General features: G+C 29.5%; 1 protein-coding gene across 1 annotated transcript in view; it reads right to left on the bottom strand.

The window, feature by feature from the left end:
• LOC107450357 (uncharacterized) overlaps positions 1–15,742 on the bottom strand; it is a 120,802-nt gene that overhangs the window by 12,180 nt on the left and 92,880 nt on the right. Inside the window, exons 3-4 of the mRNA XM_016066122.4 lie at positions 4,754–4,855; positions 1,924–2,021 (exon numbers count right to left, since the gene is read on the bottom strand). Of these exons, the coding sequence (XP_015921608.1) occupies positions 1,924–2,021; positions 4,754–4,855 (200 nt within the window). The remainder of the gene's footprint in view (positions 1–1,923; positions 2,022–4,753; positions 4,856–15,742) is intronic.

Genomic DNA, 15,742 nt, shown 5'->3' with positions numbered 1-15,742 from the left:
TCTGCTATCGCTTTCTTTCTCCAGGCTACATTTTTCCTTTTAAATGACATTCTTAGTCATTTACATTATAGAGGACATTTGACATTATAAATGACATTCTTAGTTTTAATTTTTTGTCGAATTGTACAAGTTTAAATATGTTATATATAACAGGGGGTCACATAAATGTTATAAAAAACTTCTAGAGGTGTTAGAGCGCATCATCTGGATTAAAATGGTACTGGAACTCATACCCGAAGAGCTCGTCATATGCCGCTATGGGCACTTCTCAGATCTGTTTCGTCCGCGTGCTTCTGAACAGGTCATAATAGGGAAGCGTGCGTACGGCGTACGCTTCCCTATACGGGTATACACGCCGTATATGCGTACGGCTACATTTAATCCTTACTCTCTGAGATTGACGCTACATTTATGTGACCCTCAGTTACATATAATGGTTTTGAGCTGGTACATATCGACAAAAAAAAGACTAAAAATGTCCTTAAAACACTGTAGCTTGAGAAGCAAGGCTGTTTTAAAATCCCCTCACTTGAAATAGGTAAAATCAAGCATTTGTATAAATTCCACAAAAATTTGTTCCCCAGTATAACCATTTGAAATAACACAAAAATAACTCACAACAAAACTACTTTCCACATTTTATTACGAAGCATAAAACCTGTTACTATATAGATACGATAGGTAAGAATTATATTGATACACTGAAGCGATAAAATGTTTTATGCATTACAATTTGTTTACTAACTTATCATCATAGTTGAGAGTTCGAATGGTAAGGATTACTCGCTTAACTAGAACAGTAATAGTATTGGTCAACATGCTTTTTTTTAACCTTTTATGTTATAAAGAAAAAATATCTGAGGATATCCTTATTGTTATCGGTTCGGCTTGGGAGTAAAGTTTGCATTAGGGGTTGGTAAAAGTTTCTGTGTACATAGCTTAACGTTAGTGTAATTTATTTTTCGCTTAACATTTGGAATGAAAAATAAGATAGAAAGTGGAGTGAAACGAAAAAAACGTCACAGTCAGCTTAGAAAAATAGATAACATAATAAGTTTCTAGCACAAAGTTAGTTTATTTGCTTGATGTAAAAACAGAATTTTAATTAAATGGATACCTAAATACTAAAAACCTTTATTTTACCTTTATTTTTAAAGCGAGAAAGTAAAAGCGAGAAATAATCGCGTAAAAATAGCATACAATGGATTCATTTTCTTGTAAGTTCCATAATTAGCTAGGATGCATTTTATATTTAAATAACAGATAAGACTGACAAACAATATTTTAACATAGTTACAATTGTTCGATACATTTACAGAAATAGTTAACTTATAAATGATTGTATACAGCAGAGATTTTTTTTTGAAAAAAATACGGACTTTTTGTTTAAAAATTTTAAAAGGCTTTGTTTTTATGAAAAATTTTATCAGACTTTTGTCTAACAAGTTTAAATTTATTTTCTATTGTTTGCGTCGCATGGTTTTTTTCTTCTTGAAATAAAGATTGTCTTAAATTTTTTTTAATCTTAAGAACCTTAGAAGTTTTTTAATCTTAAATGGTTTTGTTCTAATGAAAAAAACATAAAAAACTATCAAAATCATATGTTCCGTTAAAAAGAAATTTGTCAGAACTTCAGTTCAAAGAAAATTCTTAAAAGAAAATTACTAGCAATTTATTATATAGTGTGTATACGTAGACATATTTTGTGATCTGTGTGAGAAAATAATTGAATTAGATTTCTGATACAAACATGATTTATGTTTTTTGTGCTTTTTTATAAGAAAAAGGAATGTTCTCTATTATTGTCTAAATTTCAGCCATACGAAATCATTCTCAGAATATTCTCGTTCTCCAAGAATATTCTTTTGAGAATATTATCCCCTTGCATCTCTATAGTGATGATATGAGTCAAATAATATTTACCGTTAATTTGTTGAGCATTCTCGTTGTACCACAAGTATAAATGTTATCTAGAGGCAGCTTGAAAACGAACATTTCTCCTACTTTATCAGGTTCGCAATCTAAAATAACAGATATACAAGATAATAAACGTTAACACATTTATAAATTGTTTTGCAAGTAAGTCATTCAATTTTAAGTTAGTCATTCAAAGCAAGTATCGTAAACTAGTCATTCAAAATCCTGTATTTTATCAAGTGGCAGATTTCAAATTTGAAATCTGTTTCTGTCTCCACGCTATAATTTTTAAATGACATATTTTTGCTTAATATTTGTGGAAATGTACAAGATTTAAAACGTTATATACACCGAAGAACCATTACATTGTGACCACCCTCCATCTATAACAATTGGCTCGCCCAGGTTTTCATGGTTTCTCGCCCAGGAACAATGTTTTCATGGGGCACGTTAGGACCCATAATCCTAATACAACAATCCCTGACGTCTGTAAGCTACTTGAACATAGTTGCAGACTAGGTTCACCCATTCATGGCAACAGTTTTTCCAGCGGGTGATGGTGTTTACCTACGGGGTAATGCACCATGTCATAAGGTTCGAATCGTCGAGGAACATTCCAGTGACTTTCAAGTCATGCCTTGGCCTCCAAATTCACCTGACATTAATCCAATAGAGCATTTGTGGTCCTACTTGGAAAACCAAATTCGTGCTGCCACGCTACCCCCTCGCAATGTGAGGAAATAGCAGGACCAGTTGGTGAACTCTTGGTACCAGATACCTCAGACTACCTATCAGCATCTTGTGGAATCAATGCCAAGGCGGGCGCTAGCAGTTTTGAGGGCTAAAGGTGGTCCTACATGTTATTAGCAGGGTGGTCATAATGTAATGGCTCTTCATTGTATATTAGGGAGCCGTGTAATGCTGTGACAAACTTCTACGGCAGTTGAAGTACAATAGCAAAAATAAAATTTCATTGGCATCTGTGTTCAGAAATGTCATATGCCAATAGTGGTGATTTTCTTCGTGTATTTTTAAACAAGTCATAATAGGGAAACACCCCTAGTCATGAGTGATGACATTTTCTGGCATAGATATTCCTGTGCAATTTTAATCCTAAATCTCCTGGAAGTTTGTCGCAGAACATACGCGACCCTCTGTTATATACAAAGTTTTTTAACATTTCATGAAGAAGTAGGCAAAAAATGTAATTTAAAACAATCTATTGCCTTTAGATCAAAACTAATTTCGGATTTGAAATCCCCTCTCCCGGATTAGGCAAGATGAAGTATTTGCATCAATAGAAAAAAATGTGCCCCAGTGTAAATTAACACTTTTTATTTCGTGATAAATATGATTAATTCATTTCTGACTATATCATAATTATGAAAATATGACTCAGTGAATATTTGAAAATTATATAAAATAATTAGCGTATATTTCATATTTGAGGGATTTAGTTTTCTCTTTTTTTTTTTATTAAAGATAACAATTATTTTAATCTCTCAGTTTCTCAAAAACTGATTTTCACGGTAAAAAGTACCCCAATTTAATCTGGAATATTTTGCAGTATCGACATTAAAGCAAGATTCAATTAATAGCTGCTATAGCACACAATGAAACATTATCCTTCTGATTTTAAGTAATGTATTTTTCTTTTCATGTTGCATCATGGACTATTTTTTTTAATATTTTCACATCTGTTAAACAAATGGAAAATACATTTTATTAGCAAATTTTAATAAGTTAACCATTTTGAACAAAATTTATAATACAAGGAATACGCAGAAAAAATATATTTCGAAAAGTAACTTATAGATTATTTAAGTTTTATTATTTTTTCAATTTATATTTTAATTAAACTTAACAATAAGTGAAAATAATATTCAGAAACGTTAACTTTTAAGAATTAAAAATTTACTTTTCTAAGGTTTAGAGTTTAAAAGATTCTAATTTTCTTACCATATATTTTGTAAATTAAAAGCCTTAGACATACTTGCAGCTGTTACATAAGACTATTACGACAATGACTATATGACATTAGACAACGACTATTACGTTACTAAGAAAATAAAATCTGAAAATATTATGTTTATTACAAGCCCACATAATGCGCACAAATTAATCTCCAAATCTCGTAATGACCAGGGACTCTCGTAAGGCTGATTGGTTCAGAAGCTGAATTCGAAGTCCTTTTTCAGAATGAATTTCTTATGAATTTCTATCAGACCAACATAAAGAGCTGTACTCATTACCAATAATTCTGATTATGTATAACTTTAACAGGGAATGGATTGGAATTAAATAATTACTGGAAAGCCTAACGAATATCATACCATCATACGCGTTTATTTTTATTGCTTACATTTACTTAATATGATTTTTATTAAATATGTTTTTTTTATTCATTGCATCATTCTATATTGAACCATTCTGCATTACGCTCTCTGATTCTGACGTTCTTAATATCTCCAACATCCTTAAGGCAAATGCTACAGTTCCGGAAGCAAGAAGTCAGCAAGAGTTGTCCACATCCTCAAAAACCTTAAATGCTTCTAAGGAAACAATGATTTAGGAAGTCAAAGACGCTAAACAGAATTAACACCAAAGCAAATTTCTCAACCTAAATGACGGAATTAATGAGTTATTCGGAAGATCACTTTAAAAAAATGATTCTGAAACTTTTACAGCCAATTGCAGAACTGCATTACGACAGAAAAGGATAATTTGAAACATAACTGAGGATGTAATTCCCATAATATTTTCAGAAATTATTAAATCTGTCCTAAAAATTTATCAGAACTCCAAGAACATTATTTAGTAGAATAATTTTACTTACCAATGTAGTTTTTTAGTCTTTCTAAGTAAACTAATGCTGATGATGAGTTGACATTTACTGTGACTATCATCCACTTTGGCGAACATGTAACATTATATTCAACTATAAAAGAATTATGCATCAAATTAACTTTCAAACATTACAGAAAATAGTAAATTTAAATGGTGTGTATTATGCGAATTAGTTAATATGGGAAGCTTTTACACTTTATCTTATTTCCTTAACATTCATTTAATAATTATCCTTATCCATATCTAAGTATTCTTCAAAAATTATAAAAATAATTCTTGATAAAGCTATTAAAGAAATATCTAAAAATTACGCAGCTCAGCTGGATCATTGTAAAAATTTCAAGTATAGAAAAATATTAACTGATAGGGATTAATATGAAACATATGACAAAAGTTACACTTTTTTATTCACAAAAATACAAGTGTTTATATTCATTTTAGGGGATGTAGTTAAATCTAAACATCAGTAATGCAGAGTGCTTGCACCAAAATCTGCACATTTAAACCAGTCATGATTTTTTTTCGTCTCAAAAGACAACAATTTTAGTGGGCTTTTTTTTTTTTTTTTAACAACAACTGATTTTTTTAATCTAGTTCAAGATTGTTTAAGTTTTCACTTCGCACTCTCCTTTTCATATAGAGAAACAAAATTTTGCTATTATGAAAAATACGTATGTTTTAAATTGCGCGAAACATGTAATTACGCATGAAAAATTATACATATTCACTCTTATAAATTTCAGTGCTATTGAACATCAAAAATGGAGGAAAATACTTTACACCAAAAAAAAATGCAAAGGAACAATCGTGCAAATTCCTGGAACACCTAGAACTGTCTTTAATATTTAATAAGACCAAAAATAATCCTTATTATTTCAATACGCCAAGTATTATTTTTCGTATTTGATCTACCCAAGGATTTATACTATACTGTAAAAAAATCTGGATCAAATTACAATAAAAAGTACTGGTACGCCGGTAAAGTCCATTTTGCTTTAAAATCCATTTTCCCTGTAAAATTTTCTATCATAATCTTTACAGTACTATTTGTTTAATTACTGCGATTTATTGATTTAAATATTAGTGTAAAAATTAAGGTACATCAGATACTTATTTCATAAAAGTTTACGGCAAAAATGGATTTTATAGTAAAAAGTACTAGTAATCGGAGTGCCGGTATTTTCTACCATAATTTGACCAATAATTTTTACAGTGTAGGTACTTCTTAATGCCAAGAGTAATTCGTTGCTCACCACCATATATGGCAACGTTACTTTTAAAAAGTAACGAGTAAAAGTACAAGTATTTTTAAAAAAAGTAACGAGTAAAAAGTTCTTATTTTAAAAAGTAACGAGTAAAAAATACAAGTAAAAGTACAAGTACTAAACAAAAAAAGTAACGATTTAAAAGTACATTTCTGGGAATTCGAAAATTCAAAGTAACCTAAAATTTTATTGAATAATATTCTTATGTTCTTTAATGTTCTTGCAAAATTGCTGTTATTTATTTAATTATTTTTAATTTTGAAAGTTATGGATATTAATTTATTTTTAAATTCGGAAGAATATTATAATATAATTTTATAATATAATCGTATAATATAATTTTAAAATCAAATATAATTTTAATATCAAACTTTTTATGGATTTGCACGAAAAAGAAATTTTATCTATTGATTTTAATTTTTAGTTTATTATTTTTATTTATTTAAATTACCATTGATTTAAAATTGTTTTACTCTTTAGAAACGCGTTTTAAAAGCACAAACATAAACAAAGCAAACACGGGGTTTCAGATAGCTTTGTGATCTTTGAGCTAGTAAAAAATAATTGAATGTGCAGTATAAGTTGAAACAGAAGGTATTTAAACACGAAGTTAGCTGTGAATGCATATATATTGCATATTAATTTTATAAATTAAAAAAAACATAAGCATTTTTTTTAAAGTTTTTTTTTTTAGAAAGCTTACCGAGTTTTAGAAAAAAGTAACGATTTCATTCGACATTTCCGTTACAAATACTTGTACTTTTTCCCTAAAAAAGTAACGAAAGTACAAGTAAAAGTACTAAATTTAAAAAGTAACGAAGTACAAGTAAAAGTACGTACTTTTTACTTGTACCGGCGGTACAAGTAACGAAAGTAAAAGTACTGCCATATATGCTCACCACTAACAAAAAGAAAAATCCTAGGTTTTTGATAACGCCAAGATTAACTCTTGGTGTTTGTTGACACCAAGAATCATCTTTGGTTATTGATTACACTAAGAAGGCTTGTAATTCCAGTGTTACCAAAACTAATCCACAATGCTTGATTCCACCAAAAATTATTCTTAGTGGTTCATTACATAATAATTTTTCTAGTTTACTGAGTACACTAAATTATTCTTGGTTTCTTACTGCACCAAGAATTCATGTTGTTGATTGATTACATCAAGAATTATTCTCGGGGAAGATTCACCTAGTTGATAGGACGTTGAGCCCCTGTCCAAGAGGTCATGTGTTTGATCAAGTCCGGTCTAAAATTCCGCGTGCAATAAATAGTTACTGGCGTACTTAAATCTGCTGGGTGGCAAAGTCTTCCATGTCCCCATAACGCATACTACCTCTGGGGATACTGAATTGGAGATTGACGCTCTCTGGTTCTGGTCATATTTACGACCTGTGGATTAATGAATGGATGTATGAATTAATCCGCCCTATAAACGGGCAGTGGCGTGTGTGTGGCTGCTGAAGTCACATTCTTGGCCATAGATGGTACCTTTGAAAAACAAGAAACGCACCCTTTGCCATAAATTCGCTTGGTTTCACCAAGCAGGCTTGCTGGTTTGGTAAGAACATTCGAAACAACAACAAAAAAGTAATTCTTTGTGACTCACTATAACACATTTGGCTTAACATAGATGCCATTATTTTCAATATTAACATATAACACATTTTTTTTTAACATTTTTTTCTTGCGATTGTTTAGTGAGGTTCTTCAAAATTTCACGATAAATTAACCAATGAACAAAGACAGAATATTTTCTCAAATTTTATTAACTTCCTTTGAAAAATTACGAACACAGAAAAATATACCGAAACAAATAACTATCTTTATAAAACGTTTGTTAAAAAATAAGTTTATATTGAACTTATAACATTCGATACAGCACACAGTTTTGAAAATAAATAAATAACTGACTTTGATTTGTATGTGCATTTTTCATCATCAACATTTAAAATTTGATAACACAATTTTTATAAATATTTTCTAACAGAAAACACAGCAGCATTGAAATATCTCATCATTATTCAACTGAAAATAAAACTTAAAAAGATCATTAGAAAAAGATCGCAGATAGCAGAACAGTATTATTTAAATAAGGGAAAGAAAATTCGAAAAATATTTTTTGCAATATGTTTTATTAGTAAATACGTTTAGAAATTTGATAATAAAGCTTAGCTTTGAAAATAAGTATTAACTTCGTCTGAAAGATTTATTCATTCAAAAAAAAACATTCGTATAAATAAAATAATGTAATCAAATTTAAATACGTTGTTTGAATATTAATTTGAATGCAAATAATAAAATGTATGAATATTGAAATATATGATAAATAAACTAAATATAAAACACATTTTCGTCTTCCAGAATCTTTTTTAATTCCTAAAAAGCAGCAAGCATAATTTAATTTGAATATTTAAATGAGTTATATGGTATTGATAAAAAAAAGATTAGAATAAATGTATCAATATGTTATTCGATTTGTCAGACTAGTTGTTTTTTTAAACATTTGCTGTATAAAGTAAAAACTTATTTTCTGCAAACAATATTCAATTGAAAATGAGATGTAATAAAATTTTATTTAGTATAAATAACGAAGCTACATCATTAAACTGACTTAACTCAATATTTCACCAAATCTATTATTACTTAAGGAAGTAAATTTATACGAAAATTTACTAATGAAAAATATAAAATTAAACATGCATAATCTTAATAAAAACCCAGTAATAATATATGTGCATACCAAAAAATGTGCAATTTTAAAACTTTTTTTTTTTGAAGAAAGATATGCGTTATTTTATTTCCTTACTGTTTTACCAACATAAGCTAATCATACAATTGTTGTAAATCTCTATTTAAGAGCCACTTTTTTAAGATTCAGATAGAGTTGGGTACTTGACATTTTTAATTTTGAAGAAATCTTAAGTATATGTTCTTTATTTAAAGCTATTAGACACGTTTTTTTATTTTTGTGAAACAAAAAGAAAGAAATTTTTTTAAAAAAAAAACATGTGTGAAAATCAAAACTGAAGATCTTCTAGAATTATGAGAAAAACATATAATTAAAAGTAGCAAAACTTTTTTTGAACCGAGTTTCATGTCACTGACCGTACTTTAATGGTCTACTACGTTCACACAAACTATTCAGCCTTTTATATTTTATAAATAGATTCAGTCATAAATACTTCAAAGATCATTAAAAATATCTTAGTAAACAAACTATTTTCTTAGATATTGACCGTCAAAATCTACTAGTACAAACAGTGGACCCCAAAGGTTTATATTTTTGTGAATACATATCAATATATTTGCAGTAGTAAGTAAGAAAATAACATATGCGTGATGTATGTTTGGCGAGACCGTTAATAACCTTCTTCTCGCTCCCGTGAAAATGACGGGGTGAGATTTCGCCCTCTATTTCTCGCTCCCGTGATATTGACGGGCTGGAGTGTTCAGTAGCAACGCGCCAATAAGAATAAAACTAATTCATTTCTTTTGCCCGGAAAAAATTTTATTTCTAATTTTACGCACCAGATGGCAGTCCTAGGATATTTTTAAAGTAATTGTAGCTAGTTAGTTTATTTTAAACTGGAAGTCAGCACTAATTAAATACGTAATACAAATACAAAAGTCAAAAAATAGGCACTTTTACGATCGTTTTCTTGAAAATTAACCATTAACCAATCGTTAAGGGGTTAAAAGTGACCCTAAAGCAGCAACTAACTGAATCTGTTCAGCCGTAGTTGAATAATCTAACGATAATTTATTATGAGAAATCTTTTCTTATTTGTTATTAGTCGATTTCTTACGCATGCGCTCTGAAATTCTTGCTAACTAGAATATTTTTGCCTGCTTCAGTTGGATTAGCAATTTCGCCACAGCAGTTTACTTTGGCTTTAAGTGAGTTTCAGGGCGCAGAGCCTTTTTTCCCAACTACTTTGGAAGTTTGAAGTGTGTTCTAAGTCAGTTTTTCATTCTAAAGTTTTTAATAAATAGTTTATTTTGGTAATTTAGTTTTATTTCGTTATTGGATGACTCATATTAGTAGTTTAATTCATGTTAGTATTCCACACAGAATCTTTACACTAGGTCATTTACTGTATTCGCCACAGCTAGACAAATATGAAATTTGCTGAATAAGTAACCTTAAGTATAGCAAACACAAAATCATTTCACAGATTCACAATATTCTGGTAGTTATGATCATATTTATTTTCTCAGTGTGGCGTCAAGTGTGTTTGAGTTAGGAGTTATTAACTCATTCAATGTATTTTTGAGCCCATTTTAGGCTCTGTACTCATAGAAAGAATATCATATTGATCGATCAAAAACATTCTATTATGAAAAAATAAAAAATGTAAAAATACATAACTAAAACTTGTTATTTTACTATATTTTTATTGATATATTACATATTTGGTCTAAATCTTTTTTTTCTAAATACGTTATAAACTTATCGACAGATTAGAAAAGACTCATTTGATACCTTATAGAAAATTTCAATTACGCGATTTGTATAACCACTTAAAAAAACGAAATTTTTAAGTATAATTTAAAGAAATTACCAAACTAAAAATAATGTTTTACAATCGAATTTCGTTAATTAGCTAATCGATTTTCTTTAATTTTTACACAAGTTTCTTTCTTTTGTTGAGGTTAGAATGATTGCAGTCCCCGATTTCGCTATTTGAATTTAACTAATTGAATAATATTCACTGTTTTAATAAACATGTTTTAAAAGATCAAAGTAAAATATATTTTGTACTGCATTTAAATAATTGTAAATTCAATTTTTCTCGTAAAACAAGTTGCGAAAATTTTTTCTCGAGTTTTCAGTTTTTTAGGAGAGGCACAAAAGATAAATTAAAATGTATAATGGCAAATCTGATTTCAGAGATTGTATTTTTCGTTTGTTAATAGTGTTATACTTATGATCTTTTTTTAAGATTTGCATATCATATCACCGTTCATAAATACGATTTATTAACATCGTGTTCATTGGAAATGGAACTAACAAAAGCAGGGATAAAAATATGAGTGTTTGTTCTGTTCCATACTTGGGTTATTATTGGAAAGTAATTAATTGTTTTTTTCTAACTAACCTCACGATTTTTTTGTAAGAATAAATTATTTATAGTATGACCGCTGGTTGTAAAATGTAAGTTTAACTGGGAATTTATATTTTTCTAAATTGTTCATTACTTAAATGTCTTTCTCTTCGAAATATGAAAAAAATATTTGCGACAAGTTAAAATTTAATATTTGGATGGGCCGTTTAAAATACAGTAGTGAATATTAATAATTAATTTTAGTTAGTGAGTTGAACAGAACAAGGTAGGGAAATAAAGCAAACATCTGACACTTTTGACTAGATTACTGCAATTATCGATTAAAAATTAATAACGCTAGCTCCAAACACACGCATGTTATTTAGAAATGACTGATAAACTTGGCAGGATATTTGTTTGTTGAGATCAGTGTTTTGATTCAATTATACAATTTTGGATTTTTTACTTCCCCAATTTTAATTTGCATATTTTAGTTGCTTAAGGATTTCTTTTTAATAAACTTATAAAATTTACCTCTTTTAGACCGGGTAGCTATATTTAATAATACTCCAAGTCAAACTCCATGGAATGCTGAATTTATCGAAAGTTCAAGTGAAAGCCTTTACCCAAACGATGCCTATAGTACTATAGAGGGCAAGTTTTATTTGTGATTTCCAATTTTATTTTGATCATTTACATTAATATATAATGTGTTTCAAATGCTATATTCGACATGTTCTTTGATTTTAAAGCATTTTTGAATGCTTTTTTTTTACTAAAACGAATTATTTTTAAATCGCGTTCGCAAAGTATCTAAATAAGTCACAGAAAATATTTTGAATAAGAATAGGTGAGTTAGATTTTAATTTTACCTGCTTTCTTGTTTCTTTTTGCAGACTGATTATTAAGGTTTTTCTTTAAAATTCCAACTTTGTTACTCAATTTATTTAATATTAATCATTTTCTACTTTGAAAGAAAAAGGAAACTGCAATAGTAATAATACGCTATGCAGTTGTGACTAAACTAAGTTGTAAATTAAATTTATCGTGTTTCTGAATGTGAAAAACAGTGTTTTTAAGATAATGATTTTTAATAGTTCTTAAAATCTTGTCTCATTCATGCGTTTATCGATACGTCAGGATGTACTGCATCTTAAACGTATACACGGAGAAAAAAAATCACTTAAAATTATTGTACTTTATGGTAATTACATTTCAGGTAAAATGAAAAATGTAATTTTGATTAATAAGACCAAAATTTACTATATTTATGCCGTTCATCTGGTAATTTTTTCCTATCCAATGGTAATACTTTACCGAAAATTCTGCCTTTAAAAATTGTAGTTTTTATTACCACATATTTTGTAAAAAATTCAAAACTGGAAAGTAATTCATTGAATGGTATTTATGCCATGCTCTAAGTTATCATGACAATATAACCAGATTTTACCTCCTTTACAAAATTTTATCACATATTATAAAACCATATTTTTTTGTTAATTTTACCAAAATCATTAACTGAGAGCTTTGAGAAATTATTGAGATCTTGGTTTTTCCATATAGCCTGAATTTTACCAGATCCTGATAGCTTTGACTATACATTTTTTTCCTCAGTATAGAGACATTTTATTTGTTAGGGAAAATGGGCTAAGAACGTGTATCTAAGATTTGAAGGCTCGTTGGGGCTAAACTGTTGGCTCTAGAAATTGTCAGATTTTATCGAGATATGTACTGTTTACTTATGTATAATACACTATTCCCAAAAATTGCACGCACTACATTTTTTGATGTATAATTTTTTCTAGAAAAGGTAAAATCACTTGGTCTGCAGCAATAACTGTCCCCGGACTCGAGACTGCTGCGTGCACAGCCAAAATTTCTTAGAAGAAATGCTGTGTTTATTAATTAATTTTTTAAATAAAATTTTCTGAGAATTTCTTTATATGTGTGTTAAAACTACAGCTCCGTGTGAAGGCTTTTAAATAAGATTTTTTGTACTTTGAGTAGAGGGCCCAAAGGGAATTTTGCCCTGGGGCCTGTTTAACCATTCTCAGCGTCTGGTTTTATCTATCTTTATTCTCTGCTGCTTTGTAGCTTTTAAGTACCCAGTTTAGACAAGGCAAAATTGGATCTTACCCGAGAGCAGATGTTATCAAAACAAAAAAGATCAGTGCGTATATTGTACAAAATTCTCATTGTTTGTTAAGGTGCGCATCTTTAGTTGTTGACGTATGCCATTAAGCAGAGGGGGTGCGATTGTTCTTGTTTTCCAGTGGCGCCATCTATGGCCAAGAATTCGACCTCTGCCACACCTATACGTCACACCCGTTTATAGGGTGGACCCATTCACACTACCATTCATTCCTCCACAGATCGTAATTTTGACCTGAATCAGAGGACGATCAATCTCCAATTCAGTTCCCCCATAGATTTTGATTTGTTATGGGAACATGGAAGAATTTGAGACTCGACAGATTTAACGTGCATCAGTCGCCATTTACTACACAGGGAGTCTTCGGCAGGTAGGGATCGAGCTCACGATCACTTGCCCATGGGCCCAGTGTCCTACCAACCATGCTATCCCGGCCCACGTATCTTTAGTAAACGTATGATTCTGGACAAAAATTAATTTTCATAACTGTAATAACTAATTAGTAAGGCTATTTTGAACATTAGAGAGTTGCCATAAAAAATCAAACTTATCTACACAGACTCCGTTAATTAGTCTATATTGATACGCCAAATTAAGTCCATCTTCTTGACTAATAAAACCTAATTCAGTGTTTTTTCTCTAGAAATTAGGACTAATATCGTCACAATTGATGCACCCGATATTCCCCTCATCTCCCATATTGGAAAAGAAAATCACCACCTATATTTGAAAAGAATATTCTCATAGGAGTTCTCTCAGGTTTTGAAACTCTTACTGTGATGTTCCTACTTATGATAAATAAATTCGTAAATTTAAACTTCATAAAATGATGTTTATTTCGAGTTAAAAAGTTTTTTTTTCTTTCGAAATATTCATTCTCGAAATTGGTGCGAAAAGTGTAAAATTGGAAGTTGCTGATCAATAATGAAAAATGAAAAAAAATAGCAATCTGGGATTTGTATCCCTCAAAACTTTTTTTGTTGATCATCATATCTGAAACTCTTTGATCAAAATCTTCGGAAAAAAAATAGCAAAAACTATTTGAAAACGTCATGTTTCCTTTTCACAGACTTTTAAAAAGAAGTAAAAGTTTTTTCACAAACAGAAAGTTTTTTTTATAAACCTATCACCTACTTTTTGGGTTTTCTATTGAGGAAAAGAAAATACTGCAGTCACAAGAAGGATTCCAAATGTATTTAAAATAGAAGTTTTGAAAGTTATTTAAGAGCTTTCAAGTCAAACAGAACACTTTGACTTCGGTTTGTATTCAAAGACTACCTACATATAGCGAAAAAGTTTTATTTCTGTTTTCAAAATAAAAACTGATTCAAAAGTTCATGGCTGAATGAATATGTTTCTTTCAAATAACTCTGAAAAAGTGATCGTATTTTTCAGTTACTTGAAATTGAATAAATCACTGATAGCAATTGAAGATCAAGAGGGAAGAAAGGTTTATGTCCATGAATTTTTGTCCATGAAAATTGTTTTTTTTAAAAGAAATATTAAGATTTGAGATTTCTCAGAAACACGCACATGATTCAAATCGTAGAAATGAAAAAAAAATATATAAACGAATGTCATAAGTGTTGACTATATGATTTTGATTGATCTAGATCAGTGGGCGGCAAAGTGCGGCTCCAGAGCCGCATGTGGCTCTTTCGCAAATGAAGTGCGGCTCTGGCACAAATATCCACGGATGACGCAATAATATTTTCATTTAAAAAAAAAAACTTGGTAAGAAAAAAATTACATCTTATTTTGATAAATTAAAATTCTTCTATAAATCGAGAACATGTATAATTTTTTGTTTAAGTTAAAAGATAGATAGGTAATTAAAATTTTATATTGTTGTAAAAATACGTAACGAACATCGAGTTTAATTTTATTAGTTTTCGTAAACGTAAACACAAACCATGTACAAGCTACCGGCTGAAATTGTTCGTATGTTTTCGGCGTACTCCGGTGTGATACAAAGGTACCACAAGCATGCGCGCATACTTTTTCTAAAGTAGTGGGGGTACAAATTGGCTTAAAATTAAAAACAACATACAAACCTGACTTACTCAAACTTTCCAAGGAGATGCAAGCACATTGTTCGCATTAATAAATATTTATTAAGTATGAAATTTAGTTTTATTTAGTGTACTACTTATTTAGTGTAATAAAAGTTTACTAAACAAGCAGATTTGGCTCCCAATTTACTTTTAAATTGCTGTAATGTTCATGTTTGGCTCTTTGGCTAATAAGTTTGCCGACCACTGATCTAGATGTTAAAAAATTAATTTTTTAACATGTAAATTTACATTTACATTTTAAATTTACATTTTTTAAATGTAAATTTACACCGTCCAAAAATTTCATAATAAAATTTACAGTTTTTAATGTAGAAGAATAAAAAAATTTCAAAATCGGGAAGGAGAAGAACTATTTTTCCCATAAAATTCCTCCCCAATCAATAATTCCTCATTAGTATTCCAATCGTCTTCTTAATTATACTTTTATTTGTAATTCCA

Source organism: Parasteatoda tepidariorum, chromosome 3 (genome assembly GCF_043381705.1).
Source record: "Parasteatoda tepidariorum isolate YZ-2023 chromosome 3, CAS_Ptep_4.0, whole genome shotgun sequence".
Taxonomy (NCBI): domain Eukaryota; kingdom Metazoa; phylum Arthropoda; class Arachnida; order Araneae; family Theridiidae; genus Parasteatoda; species Parasteatoda tepidariorum.
Note: the sequence above shows the minus strand (reverse complement) of the source record. Positions and strands in the feature narration are given on the sequence as shown.